Source organism: Schistocerca serialis, chromosome 5 (assembly GCF_023864345.2).
Source record: "Schistocerca serialis cubense isolate TAMUIC-IGC-003099 chromosome 5, iqSchSeri2.2, whole genome shotgun sequence".
Classification (NCBI taxonomy): domain Eukaryota; kingdom Metazoa; phylum Arthropoda; class Insecta; order Orthoptera; family Acrididae; genus Schistocerca; species Schistocerca serialis.
In genome coordinates, this window is record NC_064642.1 from 168359675 (window position 1) to 168376434 (window position 16760).

Below are 16760 nucleotides of genomic sequence, written 5' to 3' on the forward strand. Positions count from 1 at the left end.
GTGTATGGAGTGTGGAAAGAACGACTGTTTAACCTCCTCAGCCCCTGCATCCCCTGTAGGGGACGTAGAACTTGGAAAAAAAAATCTAGTGACAAGGTTGAAGGGTTGGTCACAGTGCTAGGTGTTTCTATGCATAAACAAAAGGTGGCAGTACATGTTGGAACTGAAGCAAGTAACACTAGCTTGCTTGTCATTTGCTTTAAGGCAGTATCAAAATGGCTGACCAAAGAGGAAGGCAATTTTTATGCTGAAGCATGTAAGTAGTTTTTATCAGCCATATTTCAGTGATTACAATGGTTCTTTCAATGCAGTTTTGTTGTTATATGTTTAAACTAAAACATTACAGTTAAAAAAACACTCTCCAAATAAATTTTGTATACATGTATCATGTTGCAAATTTTGAATGTCCCCTGTAGGGGACAATCGATCTCACCACTATAAAAACGCATGTTTATTTTTATTACATTACAAATGTATTAGTCAAGATTTCTTACACTTCAATTCTATTTTGTAACAGATTTTTATCATAAAATGTTCAAAGACCATAAAATACATGTTTAATATACACAAATTGTAAGCAAATTTTTAAATTTCTGTATATTTTCTGTTTTTTTTCCTTTCGAATTTGAAAGAATTTGCAAATTTTATTAAAAAAGATTTAAATGGAGATGATGATAACATAGTACCCTTCAATGATGATGATGATGACACACATGCAGACTTTGAGATCACTAACGCTGTTCTCAGCAACAAAAATGTCGATAGCGGTGAAGAAGAGGGAGAGGAAGAGTGTGATAATTCCATTTCTTCTAACCATTCTTTGAAAACAACAACATTCTGGAAGAAAACTTCAACCTTTCCTCCTCTCCCACCAGCACCTGAATATTATCAGCCTGTGGTAAGTGATGTGCATTTCAGCCCTCAACAATATGTGAATAAATATCTCTCTGAAGATACCTTTGTTAATAAAAGGAATTTAAGAGAAACTGTAAAACCTACAAATGTATGCTTTTAGAAATGAAAAAAGATTTTTCCACTAACAACAATGATGTCATATCTTAAATAGCCCAAGGTTAGGATGTATTGGGCCAATGAAACTAGAATAAATGCTATAACAGAAAACATAAGCTTTGACAGATATGTCATGATATGGAAACTCCTGAAACTCATTGCTGATGACAAATTTTGGAAAATGCAATTCATTTATCAATACATTTTGAAGTGAAGTCATTAATTCCAAGACATCCAAAAGTTGCTTTGGATGAGCAGATGATTCCTTTATGGGGTCATGTACCAGCTTGGCAAATTATCAAAACAAAGCCAATCTTCTGTGGTGTAAAGGATTTTTCTTAGCTGCCCTTCATTGACTATCAGTTTGTTTCTTTTTTTTATAAAGGGAAAGGTGATGTGATTATAAGTGATGATGTGGGTGAAAAAGCAGTTTTGAAACTTGCAGTAACTCTTCCTTGAGGGATAATAATAGATATGGTCAGACACTTTACCTCTGAAACATGTTTGGACTTGCTGCATAGTGAAACTGAGTGTCGGGGTCCAGGAACAATGCAAAGGAGAACAATTCCTCACTGTCCAAGATCATGCATGACAAAGAGGTGCAGAAAAGAAATGGTTTTTAATAGGTCAGGCAGATGGATGATGGACGAATATCACTTGTGAAATGGTTTGATATCACCATGTGGTGCTGATATCTAGTACAGGAGTCTACCCTGCTGGCAAGAGCTGGTGTTGAAAAGGAAGAAAGTGCATAAAAATGAGCTCTCCTCACATCGAAAAAGCATGCAACACAAATATGCGTGGTGCTGACTTCTTGGCTAGGCTGATTAGCCTGTATACAAGTACAGCAAGAACAAGAATAAGAGCAATTATGCATTTCATCAGTTTTGCAGTCTGTGCTCCACTGATACCAGGGGTCACAAAAAGCCCCCAAGAAAGACATTTTGGACTGTTTAAAATTTGGGTAAAAATATGAAAAATCTCTCTGCCATACTGTACAAAATGATTTGTAGTCCAAGATTGATCCGAGTTATGAACATTGAGCACCAATGCACAACAGATGTAAGGCCATAGTTCTTTAGCCACTACATGTTTTATGAACAAAGAATGCTTTACATTTTCCAGAATTCTGTGAACCTGTCACCAAAAAACACTGTCATTTTCCAGGATGCTCGGCTAAGAAAGCATGAATATGTTGTCATACAGTTTTCTTGTGTCTGCAAGGCACACACATCTGTTTAAAATTGTATCATGAATTGTGACTCTGGCTGTTACATTTACTTCAATCCAGAATTATACACTGAAGACTTTGATTTAAATAATGCTATTTTTGTAACATCTCAAAAATGTTTATGACTAAATCTTTAACTTTATGCACAAGTTTAGGAAGGAAATTGCATTCAAAATCCCAAGGAACTCTTTATTTAGTGTATAACTCTTTATTTGCTGTAACACAAATAAATAAAAGGAAAGTAACATAAAATGTATTGTTAAATATCATGTCCCATATTGAGTAATGTGGTATCTAGAGTCCTGATATCCCACAGAGGGGACATGAGCTTTATAAAAATTAAAGAGGAATGATTCTTAAAATTATTTTTTGGGAATGTTATGAATCATAAAATAAAACAAATGCAAACAGACTGAAAAAAAATCCCAGGACTGAGGAGGCTAAATGCTGCTGAGCACATAATAATTAGTCCGATCTTATATTAATAGTACCAACAGCCTTGCCACAGTGGTAACAATGGTTCCCAAAGTAAAGTGCTGTCGGGCTTGGCTAGCACTGAGATAGGTAATCATCCAGGCCTGCTGAGTGCTGTTGGCAAGCAGGGTGCACTCAACCCTTGTGAGGCCCATTGAGGAGCTACTTGATTGAGAAGTAGCAGCTCCAGTCACTAAAACTGACAAAGTCCAGACCAATTGTGTGCTGAATACATGCCCCTCCATATGTGCATCCAGTGACACATATCAGCTGAGGACGATATGCTGGTTGGTCGTTACCATTGGGCCTTCCGAGGCTGTTTGGACAGAGTTTAGTTTTTTGTATTAAGACTTCCTGTGAGAGTGATAAATAGGAGACTGCATTACATTCCTGGATTCCTCACTTATGTGTGGTTTCTGAAACTTTACAAGTAGGCTTTTGTGGGATGGTTGTTGCTTATCTTCACATATCTGCCAGTTCAGGCTTTTCTGAAACTTTGTGTCCATCTCTCATAGTCCAACCAAATCTACAACCATTTATACTGCCCTTCAGTATCTCATGTTAGTCCTACTTGTTAGAGGTCCCACACACTTGAGCAATAGTCTAGGATGGACTGAATGAAAGTTTGTACGGAACCTCCTTTGTAGACTTATTGCATTTTCCTACCGTTGTAAATAAGTAAACCACCCTTGTTACTGATGAGTAAATGTATGTGATTACTCCATTTCACATCCCTACAAACTGTTATGACCGTGTATTTGTACGACTTGACTTATTCATATTGTGACTCATTGATAGTTAAACCTTAGACAATACACTAGTTTTTGCATTTTGTGATCTACACAATTTTACATTTCTGAACATTTAAAGCAAAATGTTAATACTGGTAGCATTTTGAAATCTTATGAAGAGCTGCCTAAATATTGATGCTGTTTCTTTAGATGGTTGGTTGGTTGGTTTGGGGAAGGAGACCAGACAGCGTGGTCATCGGTCTCATCAGATTAGGGAAGGATGGGGAAGGAAGTCGGCTGTGCCCTTTCAGAGGAACCATCCCGGCATTTGCCTGGAGTGATTTAGGGAAATCACGGAAAACCTAAATCAGGATGGCCGGACGCGGGATTGAACCGTCGTCCTTCCGAATGCGAGTCCAGTGTCTAACCACTGCGTCACCTCGCTCGGTGTTTCTTTAGACAATACTTTCTTGATGATAACTGCATTATCTGCAAAAATTCTCAAGTTAGTATTAACATTGTTCTGCCATGTCATTAAGATACAATAAAACAGCAAGCATCCCAACATATACCCCTTTAACACATGAGGAGCTGAAATTACTTCTACAACTGTCAATGACTCTCCATCCAGGATAACATACTCTATCCTCCCTACCAAGAAATCTTGAATCCAGTCACAAATTCTGTTTGTTACTATCAAAAGTCAAGAAATAATGCATACTCCTGAGTGCCTTGATCCGTGTCTATCAGGATGTCATCAGAAGAAAGTACCAGTGGGTTTTGCAAGAACAATGTTTTCTACATCTACACTGATTGGTATGTAGAAGATAAATTTTGTTCGAGATATCTAATTATGTTTGTGCTCAGAATATATGGTAAAACACTACAACAGATGGATGCCAATGATAATGGATGACAGTTTTGTGGATCACTTCTGGTGCCATTCTTGAAGAGTGGTGTGACCTGCAGTTTCTTCCAACTAGGGGATGCGTTTGTGTTCAAGGGATCTTTCTGGTATTCTGATTAAAAGAGGGGATCATTCAGTCAGAAATTCGTGTAGAATCTGATAGAGATACCATCAGGCCCTTCAGATTTGTTTAATTATAGCAAATTATGTTAGAATTCAACATTGATGCTTTTGCTTTCTTATCTTCAGTTTTGGTTCATGTGTGTTTCAGAAGTGTCTGGAAACAAACTTTGATGAGGCTGGCAGACTTCACATTCAACCAGAATTGGGTTTTGTGACAGTTATTTCATTAAGATTATGCTACAGTAGTCAATAAGAGTTTCAGACATTGCCCTTTAGGCAATCAAACACTTTCCATTACAAATCTATTTAACTATATTGGTATCCATTGTTTTACACTAAAGTGCAGTAGTCACTATTTCTTTAGAAGTTTATTTGCAGAGACTGTATTCATGAATGACTCTCCTATCACAAGCTGTTATAGATACATGTTTGTCCAGTGTTTGGTCAATTATTCTTCTGAACTTGAGCCATAGATCCTCTACATAATCCTACACAGAGCTAGATGTTTAAAGTATGCAACTGACACGTGACACTATTGCCTCTTTATTTAGTTTATTGCATGTACTTGTTTCAGCTGCCCGTAAGTACTTTGTCAATAGTTTTGCTACAATTGCCTCATTGTCATCAATTCCAGTTCCAGAGTGGACACTGGAGGGCATCCAGAATGAGTGAGGGTTGTCAGCGTCACCCTGGCCTTCCAAAAATGACTTGTGCCACCGACACACCTGCCTTTCTGAAAGACATTCAATCTCAAATGTCTGCTCAATTGTTGGAAATGTTTCAGCAACTGGTTTCACAAGTTTCATGTAGAATTCGAGTAAAATCATCAGACGGTCAATTCCAATTACAAAATGATCTAGAGAGAATTTCTGTATGGTGCGAAAAGTGGCAATTGGCACTAAACAAAGAAAAGTGCGAAGTCATCCACATGGGTCCTAAAAGAAATCCAATAAATTTTGGGTATACAATAAATCGCACAAATCAAAGGGCTGTCAATTCGACTAAATACCTAGGAATTACAATTACGAGCAACTTAAATTGGAAAGACCACATAGATAATATTGTGGAGAAGGCGAAACAAAGACTGCGCTTTGTTGGCAGAACACTTAGAAGATGCGACACACCCACTAAAGAGACAGCCTACATTACACTTGTCCGTCCTCTGCTGGAATATTGCTGCGCGGTGTGGGATCCTTACCAGGTAGGATTGACGGAGGACATCGTAAAAGTGCAAAGAAGGGCAGCCTGTTTCGTGTTATCGCGCAATAGAGGTGAGAGTGTCACTGATATGATACGCGAGTTGGGGTGGCAGTCACTGAAACAAAGGCGGATTTCTTTGCGACGAGATCTACTTACGAAATTTCAATCATCAACTTTCTCTCGAATGCGAAAATATTTTGTTGACACCCACCTACATAGGGAGAAATGATCGCCATAATAAAATAAGAGAAATTAGAGCTCGAACGGAAAGATTTAGGCGTTCCTTTTTCCCACGCGCCATACGACAGTGGAATGGTAGAGAAGTAGTATGAAAATGGTTCGATGATCCCTCTGCCAGGCACTTAAAGTGTGAATTGCAGAGTAACCATGTAGATGTAGAGGAACACTGCATTGTGGTTGAAGCCAGACTGCCAAACGAAGTTCCACATAGGGAAGCATCCTGACTCTCCAGGAACTCTGAGTAAAAAGGGGTTGGTAGCATTGGAAAGCTAACAGCCATCACCGTTTAGCTTGGGTGGATAGATCCTACTCCAATAAGAGCGCCAGAACAAAACTGGTGATATTACTTTCCAAACAAACCTGGTACATCTGCATCAGATGACAGTATGTGCTAAGCTGAATGGTTGATTTAAGCTGATTGTCTGATTGATGTGAGAGAAACTGCGCACGAAATCAACATTTCCATTGCCAGTTTAATGGATATCATGCACAACCATGATGCACAAGCAGAAGATGAGGTCTTGTTGGGTTCAATAGCAACTCTCAGATGAGTATGGAGCCAAATGAACGACTGTTGTCTCTCCAGCACTAGTTGTGGTTTCAGTTGGAGCATGTTCCATTGCTACACTGCTACATAGGGAACGAAAAATGGGTGCATTGTGAGACATTTTAAACAAAAAAACCATCAATGTCAGGGAGACACACTTTGTCTCCCCATCCCTGTCGACTAGTTCAAAACAATGGTGTCTGCGAAGAAAGTTATCCTTACTGCCTTTTGGGACACGCAGAGGTGTGGATGGTCGATTTCCCCTCTCATGGAGTTATTGTGCCACACTGGAATGGTAGCAGATGGCTGTCTGGAGGAAAAAACCAAGATTGCTCTCAAAAAGTGTCGTGTTGTTATACAACAAAACCCAAATGCATATACCATCGGTTACACATGACGTGCTATGGCGTTTCCAATAAGTAGAACCCTCCATGGAGATCGGATCGGGCATCAAGCGATTTTTGACTCGTCAGGGCATTTAAAATGCACTTGGCCAGGCGTCACCTCAATATGGATGCCAACATACATGAAACTGTTGTTTACTGGTTTAGAATATATGGACACTAGTTTTGACGGATTGGATTACAGATGGAACAAATGCTTAGACAACCACGGTGACTATATGGAAAAGTAACACAAACCAATGCCTTACTAGGTACGTGTATTTGATCTCCTGAAGAACTCTTCCCTCAAAGAAGAGTTTTAGCCTTGCATTTTGAACCATACTCGTACTGTATGTGATGTAGATATGCGGTATAGTCGAAGTACAGGGTGTTTATAATTAAACTACTTCTAATTGAGAGGAGCCCTATAAAAAACAAGTGATCATAGGGCAATGAAACTTAGTGGAAACATTTGTAAGGACATTCAGAAGATAAATAACGAATAAACCACTGAAAGAAACACGTTTTAATTTCCATATGAGAGGGTACCATATGTTAATTTATTCCGCACTACGGATGTTGTTCAGTGTGACGACCATTTGCATCCACAACAGCTTGGACTTCTCTATCGCTGCCCAAAGCATCTCATGCGAAATGTTGCTCACCTCTCTTGCCATGTTTGTTTTCAGTCTCCAATGTCAGTTAGTGTCCTGTTGATAATCCCTGTACAATGGGAACCCCCCCCCCCCCCCCCTAGCCAGAAACCACACGGGTTCTTGAGACAACGCAGTTTTGGAATGAACAGCCAATGATTCAGTTTTCTCCAAATGTGTTATGGAGTAACCAAGTGACCTCACGAGCAATGTGTTAATACTTGCGAAGAGCAGCAACACTATTGCTGTCGTTTTGGAAGCCCTGCTCACCTTGACTGTCTGCAACTGTAATGCACACTGATGCTTAGGAGTCAGCTCTTGTCGCCGTACCAGTACCGGCACCTAATGGCAAGTCATGACACTGAAACACCTAAGAACACAAATCCTGCAGGGCACAGTCTGGACATCATTCCTATAAAGCAGGGTACCCCCATGATAACAGTTTTCGTCTACACAGGTTCAGGTAGCGAAACGTTAATTATAACTAGCCTGTATTAATCACTGTATCGAAAAAATAAAGGTAAATAATTCCTTTTTGGTTTCTTTGCAGATACAGTACTGTAACACGACACCAGAGGAGCCAGACAAAATGATTCATCTGTCTCCATTTCATCCAGTTGGCTGTGTCATTTTGTTTTGGCCACCCTAGCTGTGTGCTTTGATTCTGTTGTGGAGGGATTGTAATGTGTACCAGGACTGCAGACATTGCCTCAAAAAAACTTAGCTGTGTAACCATATTTTTTCGAAATGATAATTTATACTTTATGAGTAACCCTGATACGTACCGCAAAAGCGTAAGACAGGAAACTCGTCCCAATTACCCCCTGCTGGAGGCACCAGAATGGCCATGTCTTGACGTTAAATATACCTGTGCACGAAGCCGAGGAAGCAGTCCGTGTTGAAGAGCTCCGTGATGAGCAGGTCGAAGTGCAGGTCTGAGCGCAGCAGGTGCTGCGTGGTGTTGTGGCTGAGCACGGCCTCGCAGGTGCTGAGCCCCATGTAGGCCAGATGCAGCTGCTGCTGCACGGGGTTCTCCGAGGCGCGCGCGCGCAGCGACACACCGCCCGTGGCTGGCGCCAGCATCGACCCCTCCAGGATGTGGTCCGTGTAGTTGGCTAGCGGCTGCTTCTAAGCAGACAAATACGCCGGTCCGTTTGTAACAAGTACGTAAAAAAATCACTCCGTCTTTAGGCCACGAGTGGCCTACCGGGACCATCCGACCGCCGTGTCATCCTCAGTGGAGGATGCGGATAGGAGGGGCGTGGGGTCAGCACATCGCTCTACCGGTCGTTATGATGATATTCTTGACCGAAGCCGCTACTATTCGGTCGAGTAGCTCCTCAATTGGCATCACGAGGTTGAGTGCACCCGGAACGTAACACGTGCACGTAACAAGTACCGGGTGATCAAAAAGTCAGTATAAATTTGAAAACTGAATAAATCACGGAATAACGTAGATAGAGAGGTACAAATTGACACACATGCTTGGAAGGACATGGGGTTTTATTAGAACAATATATATATATATATATATATATATATATATATATATACAAAAGTTCAAAAAATGTCCGACAGATGGCGCTTCATCTGATTAGAATAGCAATAATTAGCATAACAAAGTAAGACAGAGCAAAGATGATGCTCTTTACAGGAAATGCTCAATGTGTCCACCATCATTCCTCAACAATAGCTGTAGTCGAGGAATAATGTCGTGAACAACACTGTAAACCATGTCCGGAGTTATGGTGAGGCACTGGTGTCGGATGTTGTCTTTCAGCATTCCCAGAGATATCGGCCGATCACGCTACACTTGCGACTTCAGGTAACCCCAAAGCCAATAATCGCACGGACTAAGTTCTGGGGACCTGGGAGGCCAAGCATGACGAAAGTGGCGGCTGAGCACACGATCATCACCAAACGACGTGCGCAAGAGATGTTTCATGCGCCATCTGTAGGACATTTTGTGAACTTTGTTTTTTTTTAGTTATAATAAAACCCCATGTCATTCCAAGCATGTGTGTCAATTTTTACCTCTCTATATACATTATTCCGTGGTTTATTAAATTTTCAAATTTATACTGACTTTTTGATCACCCTGTACATGACTACTGAAATTTATTTCGTCCATTATGGTTTCCATGTCGGGCACTGGCAATCTGTCAATCCTATACTGCTGGTATTTGTTACAAAGACACAAGACTTATTACAAAGCTGATTCGGAACGTAAGTGCCGTCTGGGTATTAAAACAGAATAGTATTTTGTTTTCATTTGTATTTTATCAGAAAAAAATCTACACGCATGGAACTACTTTTCGAAATATTCACCATGCAAGTTAAGGCATTTCATATCTTCACACTAATTGCAACATACACGCTTCGTAGAATTTGGCCGGCTGCGACGTGAATCAGTTTTGGCCGTCTACCTTCATCTCATCATCACTTTCAAAGTGCTGGCCAGTAAGACGTCTCTTGAGGTGAGAAAACAAATGGAAGTCGGATGTAGCTAGGTCCAGATTGTAAGGAGGGTGACCGTTGTTCCCAGCGAAATGAATCGAGCAGCGTCATCGTTAGGAATACGGTACGCTGTCGCGCATTGACATGCGCCGTAACTTCTTCAGTAAACTGTAGCGTTGATTGTTCTGTCTCGTTCCACCCAGTACACTAACAAAATTCCGCGACAATCGCAAAACATTGGCATACGATTTTTCTTGAAGAGGATACAGCGCACCAATTCTTCGGTCATTAACGACGGTCGTCCAATACGCTCCTCGCCGTGGGCCTCCATTCGTTGAACATCCTAAGCCACTTTCGCACCACACCTTCACTTACCGCGACTCTCCATAAGTTTCACTAGCCTGACGACAAATTTCACAAAGTCGAACATTTCTTGCATTCAGGAACTTGATAATGGCTCTTATTTCTCACGTGGCGGGCTTATCGAGTGTTTTAAACGCTATTACCGACAAACAGTGACTTCAAACGTTAACGTAACGAAACGAAACGGCTTGGCTGATTCGTTCTCGAACTGAAGGATGTAACTACGCATGTGCGACTATCATGAAGTCAGATGCGTGGGAGATGAGCGTGAAGTGTACTTTTCTGGATTAGCTTTGTTTCTGACGTCGGTAACGTGGCACTACAGCTTCGCCTCATCAGCAAAGACTTTCACAATAGGTAGAGGCCTACCGACATTGGCAGAATACGTTTGTGTTCGCTGCAGCCAGCAACAGTTAAAGTGGGCTCCCGGCGGTGGGCGAATACGGATTACGGATGTCAATCGCAGTGATCTATATTAATATGGCTAACCCGGTACAAGGTGCACGATCCTAGTTGAAGGTTACCTATCTAACGGCTTCCAGGGACAACAAAAAATTTTATTTTCAGTGTTTTATGAAGCTACTAACCGAAGTATGCATCACACCTCAACAAACTAGAAGACAGCCAGCCCTCAAATCATAGCTGGAAGAAATAATGTCAATCCATCTTCCACCACATTTTTTTTAAATTTTTTAATTTTTTTATTGGCTTTCAGTACGTCCCCATACAGCAGTGGAAAGACGACACGACAGTGTGCTTCGACAATTCAGAATAGTCAATGGGGTCAAGCCATAACCTGGCACAAAGTTACAGAGGTTTAGACCCGTCATTTGGAGCGAAGCAGACGATTTTCGTGTCAGTTATGACGATACGAAGTTAAGGACAACACAACGCCCAGTTCCAAAGTAGGGAAAATCTCCGACCCGGCTGGGAATCAAAGTTGGCCCCTTGAGTTACAATCAGCCATGCTGAGCCCGCAGCTACTGAGGCGGACATTCCTTCCCATTCATGTCGATGCACAGTTCCTTAAACGGCAGTAACTGAGACTGAAATCGAGACATCCACTTGTAGCAGTCGCCAACCAACTCGAAGACTTCAACATCAATGGTTACTGGACGTCACTTTCGCAAGATCAGAATGTCAGTAACTTACAACTCGTGACTTTGAAGGTACCAGGATTTTCTCTTCCCAAAAGAACAGGGTGCAAGACCAACAGGATTCATAGAAACCACTGTATCTGCAACAAGAGCCTCCTGCTCGGCGGCGTACATGTAGCCTCGCCCCAGCAGATTCCACTTGAATCTCAGAACTATTGTGGCTGGCTGTCGGCTTGTAGATCAGCGTTTGTGGCCGCTAGATGACGCTGCTGGCTGAGACTGGTGTGGTAGAGCCGTACTTTTGACCGTTGACAGGCCAGGAGACTGCGCCGGTCAAATGCAGAATGATTTTATCTGTTGAGCGGGAAGCATTTACATTTCCTCTGGCAGGGGATGTTGTTGCAGGAGGCAGGCTCCTGGTATTCTACTTAATAATTCATCATACGATACATACAACTCCAACGTTTGTTTCATTATACGCTTTTTTTAATCTTTTGCTAAAGACGCTGATGAAAGCCGTTTGCAACAGTGGCCGAAACGTCAGAGAATTTTACACACTGGCAATGCGGTTACGTACCCTGAAGAATTTTGCTGACATTGCCCAAAATGGTCTCGTTCTGCTCGTATTACTAACGGCTGAAAGCAAGGGGTTCTGCAGCAGGTAGTTTTCCCCAGGGCATCCAGATCTAGTGTATTTAAATGACGATGGCATCCTTTTGGGTAAAATATACCGGTGGTAAAATAATCTCCCATTCGGATCTTTGGGTGGGGACTATTGAGGAGGATGTCATCAGGAAAAACTGTGGTGTCACCGCCAGACACCACACTTGATAGGTGGTAGCCTTTAAATCGGCCGCGGTCCGTTAGTATACGTCGGACCCGCGTGTCGCCACTGTCGGTGATTGCAGACCGAGCGCCGCCACACGGCAGGTCTAGAGAGACTTCCTAGCACTCGCCCCAGTTGTACAGCCGACTTTGCTAGCGATGGTTCACTGACGAATTACGCTCTCATTTGCCGAGACGATAGTTAGCATAGCCTTCAGCTACGTCATTTGCTACGACCTAGCAATGCGCCATTATCATTTGCTATTTATCTTGTCATGCATGTACCGTCAGACCGATGTTCACCAATTATGGATTTAAGTTAAGTATTCAAGAAGCTACGTACTTTACTTGCTAGTATAATTACTTTACCTGTTCCAGACCTCACGCCAGCCTGCGTGAGCTTAAACGCTTGCCTTTCGGCTTCACCTCGAAGTGGCTTGGCTGTCTTGCCAAGTCACAACAAAAACAAAACTGGCACTCTAAAGTTTAGAGAGTGGAATTTTAGATCCCTTAATTGGATTGGTAGACTAGAGAATTTAAAAAGGGAAACGGGTAAGTTGAAGTTCGATATAGTGACACACGTCACAGCACCTACTGTATGCATTATCCATCAGCCACACGTAGTAATCAAGACTGCAAATGCACCAGGCGATACTGGAGCGACAGCATTCTGCGGCACTACACAGAGGTCGCACGGCATGAGACTACGTTGCTCGTCACTTGTCACGTTCAGTCAATCATGTGAGGTGGCGGTAACACTTCACGCCAGTCACTACGTGTGTCAGACGAAGACGGATCTCACAGACAGTGATTACAATAGGATGGAGACTGCACTACGGAAATGGGACAGTCTCTGACACGACTCTTCTGGACTTGCGTTGCAAATCGGAATGGAAGTTGAGTATTTGCATTGTTCTAATAAAGTATATCTTTGGAACACTGTACTGTTATCATTTCGGTAGTTATATTTTTAGAAGGCGTGCCTGATGTGAAACTGGGAGGAGCGCCCCAGTGACAATGACATCAGCGGCACCTCGATGAAACAGACACGTCAGAATGGACATTTCAGTGGAAATTAAAGAAGTGCCGAGACAGGAAGAAGATGACATCTTTCAAGTGAATACAGGGTTAGAAATACGAAATCGAAAAGGCGTAATCCAGCAATAGGCCTAATGGTGTATAAGAAAATATGAATATTGGTAATGCATTATCGTAGCCAAGGGAGACATGAAGCCAACACCCGCCACAAAAGTACAACTATCACCGCGAATGAGAGGACTGAAACAATGCATAATGAAACAGATGAAATGACAAAATATAAAAATGCAGTAAATGAAGCATGCGAAAGTTAATACAGGCAAATAAAAAAAAAAGGATTGACAAGAAGTGCAAAATAGCAAGGTAAGAACGGCAAGACGATAAATGCAAACGTACAGAGGCGCGCACAACTAGAGGAAAGACAGATGTCGGCTGTAGGAAAATTAGAAATCTTTGAAGAAGAGGGGAGCTGCTGTATGAATATCGAGAGCTCAGATGGCAAGCCAGTACTAAAAAGAAGTACGGCGAGATGAAAGGTGGAAGCAATATATAGAAGGGATAAGCAACGGAAATGAACTTGAAGGTAATATTGTTGGAAACGAAAAAAAAGTAGATGAAAATGGGTTTGAAGATTTGATGCTTTGAGAAGAGCTTGACAGATCTAAATCGGAACAAGGCCCATGACGTGAACGACATTCCCTCACAATCAGAATTATTAACATCCCTGGGAGAACCATCCATGAAACTATTCCACATGGCGTGCAAGATATATGAGACAGGCAAAATACACTCATAATTGAGGAAGAGTATTATAATTCCATTTCCAAAGAAGACGAGTGCTAACAACTGCCAATATTACCAGAGTAGGAATTAAATAATAATTGCCTGCAGAATAATGACACAAATTATTTACAGACGAATGGAAAAAAAACTGTAGAAGCCGACCTCAGGGACATCTGTTTGGGTTCCGGGAAAGTGAAGGAACACGCGAGGCAGGATTGCATCCTTTCCCTATGTTATTCAATCGATACGCAGAGCAAGCTGCAAAGGAAACCAAGGAAAAAGTATGAGAGGGAATTAAAGTCCAGGAAGAAGAAATAAAAACTTTGAGGTTTGCCGATGACACTGTAAATCTGACAGAGGCAACAAAGAACTTGGAAGCGCAGTTTAACGGAATGGATAGTGTCTTGAAAAGAGGTTGTACGATGAACACCAACCAAATTAAAGGTAATAGAATGTAGTCGAATTCTCATGATTCTGCAGAAATTAGATTATGAAAAGAGACACTAAAAGTATTAGTGAGATACGCTGTTTAGGCAGCGAAATAATTGATAATGGGCAAAGTAGGGAAGTTATAAAATGCAGACCGGCTGTAGCTCGAAAAGCGTTTCTGAAAAAGAGTAATTTGTCAACATCGAATACTAAATTTACGTTTTGAGAAGTATCTTCTGAAGGTGTTTGTATGGAGCATAACCTTGTACGGAAGTGAAATGTGGGCGATAAGTAGTTCAGACAAGGAGAGAATAAAAGCTTTGAAATGTGGTGCTACAGAAGAATACTGAAGATTAGGTGGGCAGATCCGATATCTAATGAAGAGATACTGAATCGAATCAAGGAAAAAAAAAAAAACTTGAGTAAAAGAAGGGGTCGGAACCGATCAAATTTGGTACGACACATTCTGAACATGTATGAATGGTAAGTTCGGTAAAACAATGTAGAGGGACGCCAAGGGATGACTACAGTAAGCAGGTTCATATAGACGTAGGTTGCAGTAGTTAAGGTTAAGAGAGCCACATCGAACTAGTCTTCGCGCTACAGACGACGACGCCGCCGCCGCCGCCCCCGACGACGACGACAACTAGGAATCATCAAGTAGTAAAGCCTCGCAAGTTGCCATGGATCTCATCACAGTCAATACTGGATAAAGGCTTCCTCTAGACTTTCATACATGATTACGATCTTATGCTACACAGTTCCATTTTGTCCTACAGGTTTTCTAATGTCATCTTTCCACCTTCCTTAGGTCATTGTATCTGACTACTTACCTTACGGAACACATCTAACGTAAGAGCTTTCTCGGTCCACCTACCATCATCTCGTCTAGCTACACGCCTATGGCCCGCCAATCCCTGATTCATTTGTTTTTCTGTCTCTCCTAGAACTTCCCGACAACTTTTACTGGCTGACCCGAACCAGTTATCTGCACTGATATCCTTATGAAATATTATTAATATCTGTCACCAGTTTAGCTTTCACCAGCGAGTCATTTTAACTTGCCAGTGTCGTGCAGGCATCTAACAGCATTCAGGAAGGTTTCTAGGTCAGATCATTAGTTTTGAGATGTGCACTATTTAATCAAAACTATCTGATCAAAAGTATCCGGAGAGACCTACATACAGTCCCTGGCCAAATTATTTGACGCACTGCACATTTTTAATGTTATTTGTAATAATTACATTTTGAGTACTATAATTAATTCGATTAATCGGAAAATTTATGACAGTTTTCAGGTCACTTGTTGTTGTTGTTGTTGTTGTTGTCTTCTGTCCTGAGACTGGTTTGATGCAGCTCTACATGCTACTCATCCTGTGCAAGCTCCTTCATCTCCCAGTACTTACTGCAGCCTACATCCTTCTGAATCTGCTTAGTGTATTCATCTCTTGGTCTCTCTCTACGATTTTTACCCTCCACGCTGCCCTCCAATGCTAAATTTGTGATCCCTTTATGCCTCAGAACATGCCCTGCCAACCGGTCCCTTCTTCTTGTCAAGTGGTGCCACAAACTCCTCTTCTCCCCTATCCTATTCAATACCTCCTCATTAGTTACGTGATCTACCCATCTAATCTCCATCATTCTACTGTAACACCACATTTCGAAAGCTTCTATTCCCTGAATGAGATTTTCACTCTGCAGCGGAGTGTGCGCTGATATGAAACTTCCTGGTAGATTAAAACTGTGTGCCCGACCGAGACTCGAACTCGGGACCTTTGCCTTTCGCGGGCAAGTGCTCTACCAACTGAGCTACCGAAGCACGACTCACGTCCGGTACTCACAGCTTTACTTCTGCCAGTACCTCGTCTCCTACCTTCCAAACTTTACAGAAGCTCTCCTGCGAACCTTGCAGAACTAGCACTCCTGAAAGAAAGGATATTGCGGAGACATGGCTTAGCCACAGCCTGGGGGATGTTTCCAGAATGAGATTTTCACTCTGCAGCGGAGTGTGCGCTGATATGAAACTTCCTGGCAGATTAAAACTGTGTGCCCGACCGAGACTCGAACTCGGAGAGCTTCTGTAAAGTTTGGAAGGTAGGAGACGAGGTACTGGCAGAAGTAAAGCTGTGAGTACCGGACGTGAGTCGTGCTTCGGTAGCTCAGTTGGTAGAGCACTTGCCCGCGAAAGGCAAAGGTGCCGAGTTCGAGTCTCGGTCGGGCACACAGTTTTAATCTGCCAGGAAGTTTCGCTTCTATTCCCTTCTTGTC

The 16760-nt window shown here is 41.9% G+C and overlaps 1 protein-coding gene across 1 annotated transcript in view; it reads right to left on the minus strand.

Moving 5' to 3' along the window:
- Window positions 1-16760, minus strand: part of LOC126481516 (UDP-glycosyltransferase UGT5-like) — a 328701-nt gene that overhangs the window by 48603 nt on the left and 263338 nt on the right. The window contains exon 3 of the mRNA XM_050105314.1: window positions 8369-8628. Within this exon, the coding sequence (XP_049961271.1) occupies window positions 8369-8628 (260 nt within the window). The remainder of the gene's footprint in view (window positions 1-8368; window positions 8629-16760) is intronic.